At 42.6% G+C, this 17,184-nt stretch overlaps 1 protein-coding gene across 9 annotated transcripts in view; it reads left to right on the plus strand.

Moving 5' to 3' along the window:
• Window positions 1–17,184, plus strand: part of tns1b (tensin 1b) — a 159,825-nt gene that overhangs the window by 124,531 nt on the left and 18,110 nt on the right. For 8 of the 9 annotated variants that reach the window (XM_068705120.1, XM_068705127.1, XM_068705119.1 and 5 more), the window contains 2 exons: window positions 13,316–14,800; window positions 16,378–16,458. In XM_068705120.1, coding sequence (XP_068561221.1) covers window positions 13,316–14,800; window positions 16,378–16,458 — 1,566 coding nt within the window. The remainder of the gene's footprint in view (window positions 1–13,315; window positions 14,801–16,377; window positions 16,459–17,184) is intronic. The other variant, XM_068705123.1, reaches the window with a different exon arrangement.

A 17,184-nucleotide genomic window follows, 5' to 3' on the forward strand; every position in this document is an offset into this window, starting at 1 on the left:
GGAGTTCTCGATGAGTATTAAAATGTGTCTGGTATGCAGGCTATAGGCCTGACTTTATCCAGTCATCACAGGCAGACTGATACTCTGCATTGTAAATGGACTTAGCTCGCGTTAAAATGGGTTCCTCTCACAGAAACAAGAGAGAAAGGGTTTCCAGGAAAGTGGAGTGTTTCCACTGTCATTTGGCTTCACACTTGTTGGTGCTGAATAAGCACTGAGTGGCTTTTAGAAGAAATGGGGAAAACAGGAGAGGATGTACAGTATATCTTTACATGTGTTAGGTAGGAACACAAAGTATTGTTGTTTTGGATTTTGCAGTTTGTCAGGGTTGCAGTTGCTTTTCCAAGGAAGGCGTTAGGCAACAACCTTTTTTTCTTCTTTGGTTGTCTAGGCATTGCATGGAGCTTGAAATTATAGGACCGATGTTTTATTGGGCTAAACATTGGGTAAGTGATGTGCGGTTGTTGGTTTCCAAGGATTGATGTCAACTCGCATTGTATTTATTCCGTAAAAACAGCTGCAGCTGCTGTGGGTGGCTTTTAGCACAGGGATTTTTGTCATGCCTACACCTTTACACAAACACAACAAGGAAATCAAACTTTACAAAAAACATTACACTTCTACTATCAAAGTCACTGTAAACTTTAGCAAGCAATGGTAGTTATCTACATCTCTAATGAGAGAGTCAAACAAGAATGCACTTAGTCCTTATGATCTCATGCTGCTTGGCGGGAAGGACCTCTCCACCCTTTGTTACCTTTTGACTTGTATTTTCACATTTTTTCTTACCTTAGAGTCCTCTAATCACCAATCTAAAGTGTCGTGCCATGGTCCATGACTCTGTCTAAGGCTGCAGTCTGACAAATATTTCTGCATAACGAAAAACGAAGGTGCATCAGATGAAGAAATACCTAAAAATGGTTTATAATTCTAACAAATATGATCCTACATCTCAACAGCAACAGTCCTCCGATATCCTCTGACTACAATTCCAAGGTAGAATAGATTTACATCATTCCCTTTTGAAAGTAATACACCAGGAAATGTGGCCTTTTTTGTTGGCCAACACAGTGCTTTTCCAGATGATGTTGGATCATGGACGTTGAGTCGAGTTCAACTTTGCTGGATGACCCTGCATTTTTTTTGTTAGGTGGAGCCCTCTACATTGGCACCCTTGCTGTGCCAATGTAGTGGTGTCAGTGAAATGAATGGGGAGGCTGTGTGTTTGTATTCCTCCCTGCCGGTGCCAGCCGTGGCTGGAGGCATCGTGTTTTTTGGGGTTGTCCATCCGTACCATTCTTGTGAACACATTGTTTTAGTAAACTGCAACTTGACTGGTTGGCCGGCTGATTTTTAGTGTTATTGTCGCGAACTAGCAGCCTATCTGAGGACATGGCATGAGAAAATTGGATTGATCCTGGTGTTAATTCAGGTAAAGCAGGTGACTGGCATCAGCAGCTTCATTCAGGCATCACCGGCTCATTTATAAGCTGTCTGGCCACCAGCTGACTGTAGTAACATCCAATCATATTCAAGGCGGTTGAGAAAGGTTGGGAGGTTGGATTGTTTTGTTTTTTTAAAGCTGATGGTAGGTTATATTTTTATGAGAGGATATTGATAGTCATTTGGGGAATAACAAACCCTTGTGTTATTGTTTACCATTCAGTCCCAGCGATAGACTCAGCTGGCCAACCCACTGCATTTCTGGAATAAAAAACAAACTGTGAGACATATATAGAAAAAATGATGGGGGGGGGGTAATTTAGACAGATTTCACAAAATGGAGAGATAGAAATAAGAGACAGATAATATCCCAATATTTAATTACAAAAAAAAGAGTGATATAATTGCAATAATAAAGTGCAATCATTTTGAGTTCTTCAGTTCCATCAAGAAACATTATATATAGTCATATCATTTATATCAGCAATCTTAGCTGTGTTTTGTAAAGAACCTCTTCATTAGGATTAGGATTTGGGCAAGAAAAAAACACAACAGAAATAGCACTACTGCAGTCAGTGTTTTGACATTTCTAAACCTCATTTCCCCTCTGGTTCTGAACATAGTTTCATCATTTGGTCAAACCGTTGGCCCTGTTCAATCGTAAACAATCTTAAACTGCCATTTAATACTACTTTACTTCTTGTCTTGAAGTTGTAAGAGGTCCTCTCTCCCCCCAGAATCTCTCTCTCTCTCTCTCTCTCTCCTCTGAGGAGTCGGAGGAGTTAAAGGCAGACTGTGAAGCTCTTTTGTGCACACATTCACAGGAGGAGGAGTGACAGAGAATGTCAGTGTGGGTTTGTGCATGCTGCCGCTCAGCACAGACAGACAGTTTCCAAGGGGTTATATGGTCAATTTGTGTCCAGCATTTCGTCGACGCATTTTCTCAAGCTTTGATAGCTGTTGAAGAGCTGTCCTATGCTCCTTATAACGCCGGAGAGAAAAGTTGTCATAAATCCAGCAGCTGACGTCCTTCACAACATGTGAGTAGGATTCTCAGTACTTTCGTATGAGTAGTTATTTGCAGCAAACCATAAACCTGATTTTTTCTTTATGGAAACATAATGACTTACTTACATTAGGTTGTCCATTATTCAAACACTTGGTGACATTAGGTTGTATATGTTCTATCTATTTTTTATGTTTTAACCATGCTCACATGGACAGGAACTCTTTGAAGTTTTGTAGCTGCAACATGAAAATGAAATGAGATTTGCAGTAGTATTGAAATTTTGATTAAAAATAAAGCCCTGATGAAACAAGGGCTATAATTTATTTTGCACACTCTATTGTACATTTCGAGGTTTTTTTAAATAAAAAATTCCAAAATTATTTCATAGATGTAGAGCATATACAGTATATAGTATAGAGCATTATCAGGCAGCAACCTCTAGTTCTGAAAAGTGAAGCCAATGCTGAAGTGCCTTAAAATTGCATTCTTTCTCATGGCCATCAGGGGGCGACTCCTCTGTCAGATTGTGTAGTCAATTGGTAGTTTCAATACTTCTTTTTCTTCTTTTTCCGTAAATTTAAGTAAAACAGAAAAAGCAGCATATGCTTTAGGCCATGGCTAACTTGTGATTGAAAGGCTGCTACCATTGCATAGTTCAGCCTGGGAGTTGTCCGTGTTTACTCTTAGAACTTTAATCCTTTCACAGTGTGTTCTGTTCATAAAGGTAAATTTGAACATTTTGTTACAAAATATAAAAAACAGTCTGATTATCATTTAACTGTACATACAGTGATTTGATCTCTGTGGAATGAAGTTTTCAGGCACTGTAAACAAAATGTTTCAAGTCCCCTTGAAGTCTCTATGTAAGCTCATTTTCTGATAAGTTACTGTTTATCCAGGGTCTAATAAGCATGTCCTTGTGTCCAGAAAAGGCAACCCAGGTGTGTGTGTGTGTGTGTGTGTGTGTGTGTGTGTGTGTGTGTGTGTGTGTGTGTGTGTGTGTGTGTATGTGTGTGTGCGTATGCCTTTGTGTTGTTTATCACTTTCTCACCAGGAGGTTGAGACTTCCTCTTTGATCCCATACACATTAGTCAGAGGGAGATGTCTGTGTTCTGTCCCCACAGCCTTAACTTATTCAACAGAAGGGATGAGTTGGCCATGCCTGCCCCGTTGGGCACAGACTACTTGTTTTTACATTCCTGTAGCAAGAGAGAGGAGCTCAGATGGGTCACGTCAAATTTAAGTCTGTATTTGTGTTGCCTGCTGAGTTACAGACAGGGGTGGGGTTGGGGGGGGGGGGGTGTTACATAATCTCGGTGGAGATAGAAGTTGATGCAACCGAATGATATCATCGCTAGGGATGTTTTGACCCAACGGATGACTGAGATTCAAATGGTCTGTTTGCCCAAGAGTAGTTCAAGAGCCAGGTGAGCAGTAAATTACCACAGACAGCAGTGAAATATGGCCATTACCAATTCTAGATGAATGCGCTGTTGACTAAATACTGTTGCCAACACTGAATATTTTCATCTTCATATTTCTTCATCTAGTTCTTCGGTTGCTCTCAGCTCAGAATAATTATCTAAATATTAATTTGATGTTCATCAATTAAAATGTCGCCATAGCCCTCAAGACTTGTCTTATCTTTGTATGATGGTGATCAGATGATGATAATCATCTGACACGTAAATTGATCTGGTAGGGAAATTATTTTTGATTGATCCCAACGAGAAGGTCAGGGTCACCTGCAGAGGGGCACAGTTGATCTGGAGTCAGCGTCTTGCTACTGGGATAACGTGAATCCATTCTGCTGATGTTGTTACTGCTCCAGATGAGTTGTATCATGATTAAATGAAAATGAGAATAAACTGTCTGTGTGAATTTATTTGAGGGTGAACATCAGGTTCTGGACAGCGGCTGTCTACCTCTCGTGATAACTGCTAGTCTCAAGCTTCTCACATCTGACAATCGTCCCCGCTCAAGAATGTGATCCCATCAAAAAACACAGACAATGTCATTGGCTGTAGCGTTTCTCCAAGAAGATGCAGAGGTGAAACGTCTGGTCCTTTGTGCTGGCAACAGGGCTCCACGCTATCAATCCTTCAGTCTAGTCCGAGGCTTTGGGCGGATTAGGCTGCTTTGACTCCAAACCTTGCACAACTCTTGATTGCGTAACAGCCAAGACAGAAAAATAAAGGCCTTCCAGGAAAGACTGCATTGGACACAAAGAGAGAACAAGTGCCTTGTGTTATGGAGCGTCCCCGTTTGGACCCTGGCTGTGCGGGGGGGGGGGTTCTGCTAGGCGACAGCCACTGGCTCTGTTTACTTCTCAGACGGTTTTGATATACACAAAGCTGATTTTCACCCATGGGAAACAAGATGGTATACATTTTTGTACTTACAGTGTGAGTATTGTGAAGATCTTTGCAGGACGTGGCTAGTCCTGGGTGAGACGGTTATCTGCTGCTCATAATGTGAGGGAATAAATGAGTTGTCTGTTACTCTCTCAAGGATACAGCTTTTGTCCAGCTGGCCAGACATTCTCTCTCCCTCTTTCTTTTTCCTCCAGCCATCTTTACACAGCTGATCTGGCGTAAGCACCATAGCAAAGCCATAATTCATCATCATCACTTTCCAAAAGTGCTTCTCACCAGATCTTTTATCCCATATTGAGATTTTTGCACCGTAGAAGGCGGTACCTCATAAGTCACTTTATCTTATTCAACAGTTAACCAGCGCTCGTGGATGATATGATATTCAACTATGACATTAATAAGACTGGTTATTTCAACATGATTCACTTTCCAGGCCTAACTTTTTGAGCTTAACTGCTGCTGTTTTGCAGTCACCTCAAGTAGACAGCAGTTGACAGTCAAAAATCCGTGCAAACATCTTTCCCACAGGTTGCTTATTGTGCTTGCTCGATGTAAGATGCCTCTGCTTCAGCACCTTAATCTGTCTGTCCCTCTTTAAGTGTTTGAGCAAAGAGGACACAAGGAATCAAGTAAAAGCAAGGATAGGAGAACAAGTAGAGAGACAAAGACCAAGAGTTGCACTTCTTTTATCAGGCACCACTGTCTAGTTACGGTTGTGTTATTGGCGTGGGACATTCTGCATGGGTCACTCGGTGTACTGAATAGACCCCTCCTGAGCCAAGAGGTGGATGGACACAGGAGATGAACTTTACGAGCAAAGAGGGACTAAGTTTTCAGCGTGAACTCAAAACGCTTTTATTTGTGCTCCATTGGGAACACTGGCCTCTCCTCCCTCTTCATTATCTTTCCTTTTAAAGAGAGTGCTATTCATGCACCAACCTTCCCTGGTCTTTGTCATAACACGGTTTTCTTCACTTCACAAAAAGTATTACTTGAAAAAGCTGTGTTACACTAGACATTATACACATGCTGGCCAAGTCCGTTTATCAAGAAATACATTGAACAGGTTATGAAACCGTGGACCACCACTACTTAAATGTTATTCATATTAGTAATTTAGTAAGACGCTTCAAAAACACCACCAGAGGCCAGGGCAATGCTTCTTAGATTTGGACAATAAAGAGTTGTTTTTTTATCCTCTGCTCTTTCTTGTATTGTTTCTGCATAGCTGTGAGCCTGTTGGCAAGTGAAGAATAAGAAGTCATTTGGAATAATGCAGTGTAAAGAATCATTTTGTTACAGCTCCAATACCAGGAAGTATCTGGTCAGGAGCAAGACCGGTTTGTGTCTGAATCCTTCACCACGATGTTGATTAGCACAAGAGCTTTCGAGAGTTGCTTTGAGGAGGATCTGCATGAGCTATCAAGGCTTCAGGCAGTATGAAGTGGTTGTATCTCTGCAGTCTCTCCAGATCATAGCTAGAAAAGGTTAGCCCATCAAAGCCTCTCCTCACCTCTGGAGCGAGATAGACACAGGCAGCTCATCAAAACCTCTCCTCATTTGGCCCTAGAGATTTTCCCTACGCGATCCTGCTGCTAACGACTGCTGATGACTTTTCCTGAGACACAACCTCATCCAGAGTGAAACATAATGCCCTGCATTGATGATCTGTCTGGCTGATACATAGCACATGGTGTGAGTGTGTGTGTGTGTGTGTGTGTGTGTGTGTGTGTGTGTGTGTGTGTGTGTGTGTGTGTGTTGATTATGTCAATGCATTTGTTATTGTTTTCAGTAGTATTTGTGCTAAATATAGTCTTTAATTATTTTATTTATTTATTTACCAGGGACAGTGCACATTAATCAACATGTCAGTTTTTACCTCAATGTAAATGTGAAAAACAATGAGAGTGTGTAACGGCCGTGCCAGAGATGAGGTAGTATGAATTACTCGTGATTGCAGGTTTGGTTTACTTTAAGCCATCGCTTTAGTTTTTGTGTAAAGGTTGGGTAATTAGTGCTTTCTCTTTACTCAATAGAAAGACTGTTCCAGTAGTGGGTGGCTCTGGCAGAGAAGAGCTTTTGCCCAAATTTGCTAAGTCTGTGTTGTACAACACAGTCCCCGCTGGTATTTGCCCTTGTTACCCTGCCGCCACTATCCTTCTGCATTATGAACTAATTCAGTGTGGGAGGTGAGAGGCCATGAGGAGGCAAGCATCTGCAAAATGTTTAAAACAATCACAGTTAAATAGATTGTGTTTTTGAACTATATGGCAATGGTGATAGCTATTAGCCTTTCAGTCAAGTGTTTTTAGTGTCTGTTTGTAAAAGGGACTTGTAAATGGGTTTCAGAGTTGTCATGCTTGCTTGTGGCCGGCTTGTAAAGCAGTATGTTATGTGGGGGAAGATCGTAACATGCATAAAGAGTTTGGCTGCCTGTTGTATGGTCTTATATGCCTAAAGTCAGCCATGTTGGATTTGGTAGTACCGGCTACCTTTTTAGCATGCTTTTGTAAATGACAGATTAGAATCTAGGATGATTCCAAGATATTCAAAATTGGACTTTTCTCCATTAACAAAAACATCAGGTCTCTGTGGGCTTCCTTGAAAGAACATAGACATTTTTGTTTATGTTCAGGTGTAAACATGAGTTGCTCAACAAATCTGATACATGGGCCATGGCTGCTGTTAGTTAGTTTTTAGCATATACATAAAGAACCGTGTCATCAGCATACATTTGATTGTTGGGCAGACTAAAAGTAGCTCATTAATGTACAATCAAAACAAAATAGGGCCCAGTATTCAACCCTGAGGGTTGCAGTTAAGATATGTTGATTGAGTGCAACCTCTTCACGTCACTGCTGACAGGTAACAGTTTATGTTAGCACTTAAATACAAATACACTTGAATATGTGATATATTGTTTTACAAATTCACTTTGTTTTCACCTTGAAAGCATATTTGTCAAATACAAATAAGAGCCTACCTATAACCATCCCATAGTGTCGGCCAGTTTGAAGGTGAACACAACATCCATATACTGTAAATATCAATCACTATCCTCCCCCTGTTCCAATCCACCCTCCATTACCTTGGCCATTGTTTTTCTAATCCTAGAGAGCTTGCACTCACACACATTGATTCAAAGTAAACTTTGATGTATATTTAATGAGCTGCAGGGCAAGTGTTCATTAGAATGGGATCCTGTACTTACATTTGACTAAGCACTTCACAGCTATTGATGTTTGCAATTACTAAACTGTATTTAAATGTACTGTATATTCTGGTGTGACTCTCCACTAATGTACTAAGAATTCCCATTCAAATTCAAATTGTAAGTTCTTGCATTGGCGTCATTAGCATTTAGCATGAATTCACAGTTGTTTGTGATTCAATTTAATGAAATACTGCAGATTAATCAGTTTTGATGACAGGGAAAAAGTTGCTTTATTTAATCTGGTCTCTGTTGATTTTCTGTGTCTTCTCTGATCTTCACAAGTCAAATGAATCCAGCTCAGGCGATCTAATAGCCTCTTGTGTAGATCATTTACAAGGCCACAGCATTACTTTAATAGCTGTCCTTGAGCCCTCTCACACAGTACAGGAATGCTTTGTTGCCAAATCAATAATTCAGCCATTAACTTAGACCAAATATGGTACCAGGCTAAACTTGCATCATGTTATTATCATGTCCAGCTACTGAAGCTCTTAATTCTCTCGGGCTTCTTGAATGTAAATACTCTCATAGCTTTATTCTCGTCGGGCTATAAGTGCTTGCAGCATTTGAGGCCTGAGGGGACGTTCCCAGAAAATGTTTCATCATTGCTTTTTTATTAATGTCACACTTGTGGCCAACAGACCTCAACTGTTTAGGAATGCCCACACACGTACTCTCTCTCTCACACGCACATACACAAGTACAGAGTAGCACATGGCGTGTTTGTCCATGTAAGTTAAAGGGGAAACATGCTATTTCCGCTGTAAAGGGGATCTATTGCCACAGGGGTCAGAGGCTAGAGTTTAAAGATCAGGAGTTCACACAGTTGCACCATCTGGCCCACAGAACCTCAAAATATCTGGCACCACCTTTCCACTTTCGACATTTTGTATTTTGTTGAGTTCAGTTTAGATGTTGCGCGTGCGCAATATTGTTTTACTGGCTAGACTCGTATATTTTTGAGAACAGTATAAATGCCTGCATTTTATGATCATGATGTGCTTGATTTAATTTAAGTTGCTGCTGTTTTTTAAAAGCATTTTGTGATAAGCCCGAAGCGTTTCTATTGCAGAGGATGCAGCGACGCAACCAATTCGTCGGTCATTCCAGACTGGTCAGACATGGTTCACTCTCCCCTGCTGTTGTATAATTAGCCGGGGCTATGGGGTTGGGATCGCAGACATTCTCACCTAACTAATATGCTTGGGATCACAGAGCAAGTATTTCCCTCCTGGGGAGTACTTACAAACACACACCAATGTGGACACAAACAGTGTAAGATATCACACATACATATGCCCTTTCTTATCATGGGAAGGAACATGGAAAGGCTATTTGTAGAGGCTTACTTGTGTTCATTTCAACCGAATGAAAACAGCAGCAGACATAGCACCGCTCACAGAAGCAGTCTCAACATAAATAGTCTGCTTGGCGTAAAAAGTGACATATTAGATTTCCTGTTGTACAAATGGGGATTCTGTGGATCGCTTAGCAGTCACGTCGCTTCTAAAGTGAAGACAGAGGGAAAACTAAATTGGTCTTTCATTTGATGTGAGAGTGGGACCGTAGGACTACAGCTGGCATCATCGCTGTCATTGCCATCATCATCATCATCATCATCATTGGTAAAAGTATTGAGTGAGAGGCCAGGGGAAGGATGTGGAGGTAGAAAGAGAGAGCTTAACGCGAGAAAATAAGAGAGTTGGTGAGACAATCTGTGAGTCAAATGAGGGAAAACGGTATCGCAGTAATCCAGAATCATGAAACTTCCATTGAATTCAATCTGCTTGAAATGAGGGTGTCAATAGAGACAACGTTTTGTGGAGGCCAAAGTCACATGTTTATTGTTATCAGCCAGAATGACCAATGTGGAACTGTTCTGGATAGTGAAGTGACTGTCCTTCATGCTAATGTGTACAGATGGTTTGGTGATATGAACTGGACCGCAGGCTGAAGAGCTTTCAAACTGTGGGAAAAAAGGTTGTGTTTTGTGTGCATGTGTGCGTTTGTTACAGTAAGTTGCATTTTCAAACCATCCAAGGGAACAACTGCGTTAAATCCTTTATATCTGACTACGTCATTTTTAATGTTAACCAATAAAACAGTGAGCCGCTCTTATATTCCATACCGGATCAGCAGCCACTCAAATGTATTCATCTTTCTATTTTTTACCCACTAGGCCTTTCTGTTTTCTCCATCTGCCTGAAGCAGGGTGGAGTTTTCTCCCTGCTTCCTAGCTTGGAGAGAGCTCATTATATGACTGTTGTTGGACGAGGTAACTCTTTCCATTACATGAGTGTTTTTCGACACCAGTGGGCTAAAGGAGGGGCATCTCTGTATATGTGTGCATGGAAAGGGCTCATTTGTACGCATGCCGCTGACGGTGTGGTGTACGCCCTATATAGCACATCTTATTTTTTCAGTTATAGCTTCAACAAGTCTTATATATATATATTTGTATAGAGGAGAGGAACAATCTTTTATTTGACCAATGGATACTAGTAACAAACTGTACACCATAAGGAAGAGAGCCTAACCTACAGAGACTGATGTCATTCTATCAAACCCCCCCCCCCCTCCTCCCACATACACCGTCAAACAGGCTGTTGTGATAGACCTCCCACACACAGCAGGGGCAGCCTTTAGACTAGTGTGAGCTACTGAACAGCCAGCAACTGCCGTAGCTCTCCTGGTCCGGCCACACAGCTATTGAGTAGAGGGAGGAGGAGGAGGAGGAGGACGAACAGTAGCCAAAACTAACTCCCCAAACTCCTGCTGTAATCGCCCATGTCCCACCCGGGGGCTACTCTGCAGGGCTTTTATCATCTTAGATTGGGATTGTGCCATCGTCCACTGCTCGCACAGGTAGGGCAGGTGTTTCTGTTGTTTCCTTCGACAAGACTTTGACTCCTTTGAAGCGTTGTAATTCAGACATTCAGGGTGTGACATCAGTTGAGCCGTGTGACTTCTCATCCCGATAGCACGAGACACATTTGGCTACGGGGCAGGTGATTATAAAGGTACTGAAATGTAGAAAGTGAGGGGAGCTCTTCTTTCACGACTTATGTCTATGTTTGTCTACACGGCTGATGCATTAAAAGTGTGTGCGTGTGTGTGTGTGTGTGTCTGCACTCATTTGGACAGGAATGCATCCAGTGCACCAAACTTGATACTTGCAGTTTCATGAGCTATATAAATGTGTAGTGATGACTTGATTTGGAGCCTCCTGTCTTAGCATGCTAGCTTTTCAGGGAAGAGAGCATTGGCGTTAGTGGAGAATTCACATTAGAAGCTACCAGAAATCTGAAAGTTTGCATTTGCAATGCATTTTTTGGGCTACAGTCTGTATTGACTAAGGTCTTCATGACAACGGTACTGACACTGAAGATACCCTGTCCAAATGGCATGCAATACTGCAACAGGCCATTATCAGACTAGACATTAGACGCTTTCATAGCCTCTTTTTCCCGTATGTTGTCCGCCAAAGTACAAATCAAAGTAAACTCACTAACGGATTAGCAGTAAAAAACATACACTGTGCTTGTCTGTGACCAAGAGCTCCCAGATTTGTTTCCACCAGCAGCCTGACAGTGCAGCCGCTACAGTGCGCCATTCCCTTGGCAAGTTGCCCCGAGCCAGCCAAAGAGACGTTGCAGTGCCCGGCTTGTGTGTACGCCCACCAAGCTCCATTACAGAGCCTAGTATTCACTAAAGCTGAGATGGAGATATCTATAAGTTACAGAGACACAGACAGCTTCTTTGTGCAGCTCCTTTCCCAAGCTGTAGAATCAGGACATGCCTCACCATGAGTTATGAGGTTACTTGGGAACTTTAATGGACAGTAGAAGAGGAATTACCTGACAAGGTATTGTTATGTTATTGAATGCGTTACCACACAAACTGTTACTAAATACAGGGTTTATGTTGTTTTTCCCTTGCCCGGACAGGCAAGTGGGTCAGAAATTCAAGTACATTTTTTCTGCCCTTATGCAAAATGTTTTATTTATTAGCAATTATCAAAAGACCAAAGTTATTTGTAGGGTTTAAACTTTATTTAAATGAATGAGATTCACCCACATCCTCTAACTCCACCCAACTCCTGTTTCCAGAATGATTGAACTGATTGCTTGCGGTATAGCTTATAAACTTTGTCTTGTCTGAGCAGTGATGCGCATGTGCAACTCTCAGATGGGAAGGAAGCGAAATGGCTTCTCTTCTTAGCTACTTCCATCATCAGCTCTGGAAAAAAACTATGCGTTTAATTCTTTTTTACCGCTTGCCCAATCGTGCAAGTGAGTTGCTCGATTTCCTCGCCAAAAGTGGTATTTTACTACTCCTGGAAAAAAGCGCAATCCTTATTGTTGAGCCCTGAAATGGTGTGGAGGAGACGTAATTTTTTCCGACATTACACATAAATCTGTCTGCCGTGATGCACTGTGTTGGCTGTATGAAAGAATCCGGGAGGAAGGAGAACAGTATGTGTGTCTCTCAACCTTTTCAGTGTGATTCTCAGTATGTTGAGCTTTTTGTTTTGCTTTCGGTGAATCCAGGAAAAGCCTTCCTTGCTCAGTGAGGCTGATTTTCCAGTGATGACTAAATTCTCCTGATCGGAGCACCCGACTTCCTCTTCACTGGACTTGGGTGTGGCTGTGTGTGAATGTGTATGTGCATGAGTGTATGCACGTACAGTATGTGTGTATGTGCATTTGTGTTCAGTGAACACAATCCACATTGTGGCATTCCATCCGATTCAATTTCATGTTCATCCATCCATCCATCCACTTTTTACATCTGCTTATCCTGTTTACAGTCGTAAGCATCATAAGGAAATACAATCAACAACTGATTCATCTTCTATTATGCTGGTATCCCTCAGGTGGTGCAGATTAATTCAATTTGCTTGAGAAACTGCAAAGCAGGCTCCTGTGATTTCATCGTTTTTTCCACACTGCATGCCACAGACCCTGCTCATTTCCTGAAGCTGGTAGAATAGGTGGACGTGAGCCAGTGTTTAGTTTAACTGCAGCTGTTTAGGCCATGCCCATTCCCCAATACCCCTGTTTCGCTCTATGATAGCGCTACTTTTGCTCCCTAGTGCCTTAATGAATCCTGTGTGCTTAGAGGATAAAACATTTATTTCTGTAAAAGCCAAAGTTCTATGGCTTTGAAAATACTTAAAGATTGAATATGAAAGGGTTGTGGAAAGCTGCATGGTTGCTGTGTCTTTGGCCTTATGTTATTCTAATGAGCCTCTGTCATTCTTGTTTGTTTTAGAAGTCATCCATACCGAAGGACCCCTGGACGGCAGCCTCTACGCCAAAGTTCGTAAAAAGGAGTCTGTTGAAGGATCAGTCACAGCGAACGGCCTCCCGCCCACTGCTGCTGAACATGCCCTACCTGCGGTTGACCATGCCTTGTCAGTGAGCAGCGACTCAGGGAACTCTACTGCTTCCATCAAAACTGACCGAACTGATGAAGCGACAGCCGCTCCTCAGGCTTCCACAGTGAGCCAGACACACGTTCCTGTTGGTGAGGAGCTACCCTCAGCCCATCAACACGCCCCTCCTGCACAACAACCAATCAGTCCCCAAGAGAAACAGGAGCTGGAGCAGCTGCTGAGTGGCTTGGAGGGGCCCATGCATCGACAGGGCTACTTGTCCACCCCAACCTCTGCTGTTGGAGGCATGCTTCACCTGGTTCCTGTCCAGGTCCATGTCAACGGCAACAGTAGCATTGACCGTGAGACAGACATTTTAGATGATGAGCTGCCGATCAGTCGAGAGGGCAACAGTGTGGACAGTCTAGGGACATTCTCCTCCACAGATGGTCGAGCTACACCAGCTGATCTTTACTACCAGCCTGAGTCACTTGTCAACGGTCAGGACCATGTACCGTATCTGGAGCGCAGTGTCCCAGAAAAGCCTCTGGAAACCGTCCGGACACAAGTTGCCATATCCAACAAACCTGTCGCTTTGACCCAAAGTGATTCGGCCCCATTTTCCGGTAATTACATGGCTACACAGAATGGCAATTTGTACAACTCTCAGTCATTTGCTGCACAGCCGAACTCTTTGCCACAAGCTCCCACCCGCACCACCAGTAGCAGGGATGCCGTCCAGCGTGGTCTCAACGTTTGGCAACAGTTTGGTGTACCAGAGGAGCCAGTAACTGAGGGCCTCACTTTTAGTTCACCTCCGTCTCTAGCAGTGATGCCCAGCCACCACAGCCTCCCACAATTCCCTCATCGCCACAGCGCCTCCCAACAAGAAATTGAGAAATCTATTGAAACTCTTAATCTCCTCATGTTGGACCTGGAACCAGGCCGTCCGCTGGTGCCAAAGTCCCAAAGTGCTCCACTGCGGGAAAACAATTTTGTAGTGACCACCCAGCCGTCCTTCTCCCAGGCCGATGCCACCATTCACACCCACTTTTCTGGCCCCAGCCTGGCCAGCCACTCGTCACAGGCTCAAGTCTCACCTGGGAAGCCTAGTACACCAGAGCCTGTAACTGTCCAGGGATCTCCGTGTTACACATCTGAGAGAGCTGGAATCAGTCCTTCCCAACATGCCTCCCCCGCTGTAGTTGGTCACTTCCAACTCAAGCCCATCAACAGCTACCCACCAAGCACATTGTCCCAGTCTGGAGAGGTCTCTGAACCCCAGAGAAGCCCTAGCACTGCCTCAGCATCACCCCAGCCAAGAGAAAGTGAGCAAGATGAAGTCTTCAACGTTGAAGGTCTGGTTGCCCAAAGAGTGGCGGGTAAGATCTAACATTAAGTTATGTCATCTGAATACCATAGCTCCATGTATGACCTCAGCACCCAGAGAGAATTACCTGTTATCCAACAGCAGATTGCTTCTTCATATGTATAAAAATGATTTTACAGATTTCTAAAGGATTGATAAACTGTTTGCCTCACACAATACTAGGTGCAACCTGCTGCAAAAACAAGTTAAAAATGTTTTGATTTAATTCGTAAAGTTTGCATTAGGAACACTAAATGGCCTGCTGCTGAGGTCAAAGATGTGACTACATGACAACCTAAATATAGCTTTATTTAGTTTTACATAGCATGATGACACATAAATACAGTATGCCATGTCATAGTTATGTCATGAAGCTGTTTAATTCACATTTTCCATACAATCATGTCCTAGGGCCTGTGTGGCTCTTCTGTTTTAAAGAGTTTAAAACACTTTTTATTTTACAGCCCACCTGTTGTCTGTTGGGCTCACTCTACAAAATGACTATTGGTTGTAGCCTTCCACTATTACTTCTCTCACAAAGCACCCAAACACTACGTTTGGTTCATTATTTCCACAACCAATCCATTTCCCAGTAGAGACAAAAATATCACCCTGTTGTTTAATGATCATTGCTATATTCCAAATTCCTATTACACATACATCAAACTGTCTAACTAAAATAGAAGGAGTCTCTGTCTGTATGTATGCCTGTCCTTAGAGTTTCTCGACAACTGTTCATACAATCAAAGTTGTATTGAAGTGTGAAGTTGTTTGGATGAGCGGTTCTCGAGAAAGCTGCAAGCAGCAATACCACAGGCCAAGCAATCGGCCAAACGGGCACTGGACAAGTAGACACTAAGCATTATTCAATGTACCAGTTGTGTGTAAGCTTTGTTTTGGTAGTAAGACAGAACATGTACTGAAGAGCAATATTGATGCCACCATCGCTGCCCTGTGCACACATGTCTCTCGGAAAACATCGCTCTGTCCTTATCTCATTTCCTGAATGTCACCTCATCAGTCCCGTCATTCAGGCTCAAACAGGAAGTGTCCTCTCCCGTCCAGCAGGTTGACTGTCCCTAGATAAGCACACCAGACATCCTGCAGAGCAGCAAGCAAGTCAACATATAGCAGTGTGATAGCTGAGCCCTGAGATAACTATTGCCAGAAAGAGGTTTTCTAGAATCAACTGAACGGCTCAGTTCACTTTACTGACATTTAAATGAAGTGCAATTGTCCACATTACGCAATACTAAATTGCAGTTTAACACCGTTATTATTTAGAAATGTAGTTATTGTTTGTGGGAGATACATTAGACCCTAGTCTGATTGCTGTCTACTTGAAATCCTAATTTTTTTCATGATTTGTTTAGAGACCGTAAAGACAAAACTGTTTCACATGTTTATGTCGGAGTCGTAGGTTGATTTCCAAACTGATAACGGGAATCAGCTATATATCTATATTTACATGGAAAATATCTTTCAGTTACCTTCTTGTTCTTCTTATAGGCGGGTCTCGCTTGTTTTCTTTTTCCTTTCAATTTTGTCATCAACATTCTCCTTTCTGTCATCATCCATCTGTTTACCCAGAATACTCGGCTCGTGTCCAAAGTGTCATCCCCAGCATGACCTCTTCTCAGTCTGACCACCGCCCTTCTCACTCCCTCTCGGGTTGGTTCTTCCATCCTGTCTGAAGGAACACTTAAAAAGAAAGGAGAGGTCCTTTTTTCAAGTGTTCCTTCATGTAGTCCAAGTTCAAGTCTGTATCTGCTTTGCCTTTGAGTGCGGTGGGCTTTGATTTGCATTTAATCCTTTCTCATTTCTTCTTTAATGATTGACTGACCAATCTGCTGCTACTCAGTTTTCTTTTTGTTTCACTTCCTCTTTCTCCCTTTCATACGCAACACATTTGTCATTGTTGGGTTTGTAGAGGATCATCATCATCAAACTAACCACTCAAAGGTAACCACTACCTCAAGGTCAGGGAATTACCTCAACTACGGCGTAACCCCCCCCCCCCCATCCAAATTGGATAATGTTAAAGTTTCACAAGAACTAGACAAGAGAGGCACAAAGGAGGCTCTGTCTCTTGCCAGGAGAGTGCATGTCACAAGATCCATTTTGCCAAACTCAGGGAACAATACCGAGGCTGGGACACACTGGCTTCATTCAAGGCTGCTTTTTTTCACTCACACTATTTTGAAGATTTACAAAGCCAGACAAAGGACACCAAATCCAGGAGCGACCCCACAGTCCTTGTTGGAAACATCGCTAAAGCCCTATGTGTCCACTGGGAGAAAGCGACCACAATGCAGACAGGATTGTTTGGTTCTAGGGCCCTTTTTAGTGATGCAACACGACATCAAAGTCACATGTAACAGAGTAGATCTTGGATTG

This window comes from Cebidichthys violaceus, unplaced genomic scaffold (assembly GCF_023349555.1).
Source record: "Cebidichthys violaceus isolate CVI_PGR_0920_01 unplaced genomic scaffold, fCebVio1.0.p SCAF_11, whole genome shotgun sequence".
Classification (NCBI taxonomy): domain Eukaryota; kingdom Metazoa; phylum Chordata; class Actinopteri; order Perciformes; family Stichaeidae; genus Cebidichthys; species Cebidichthys violaceus.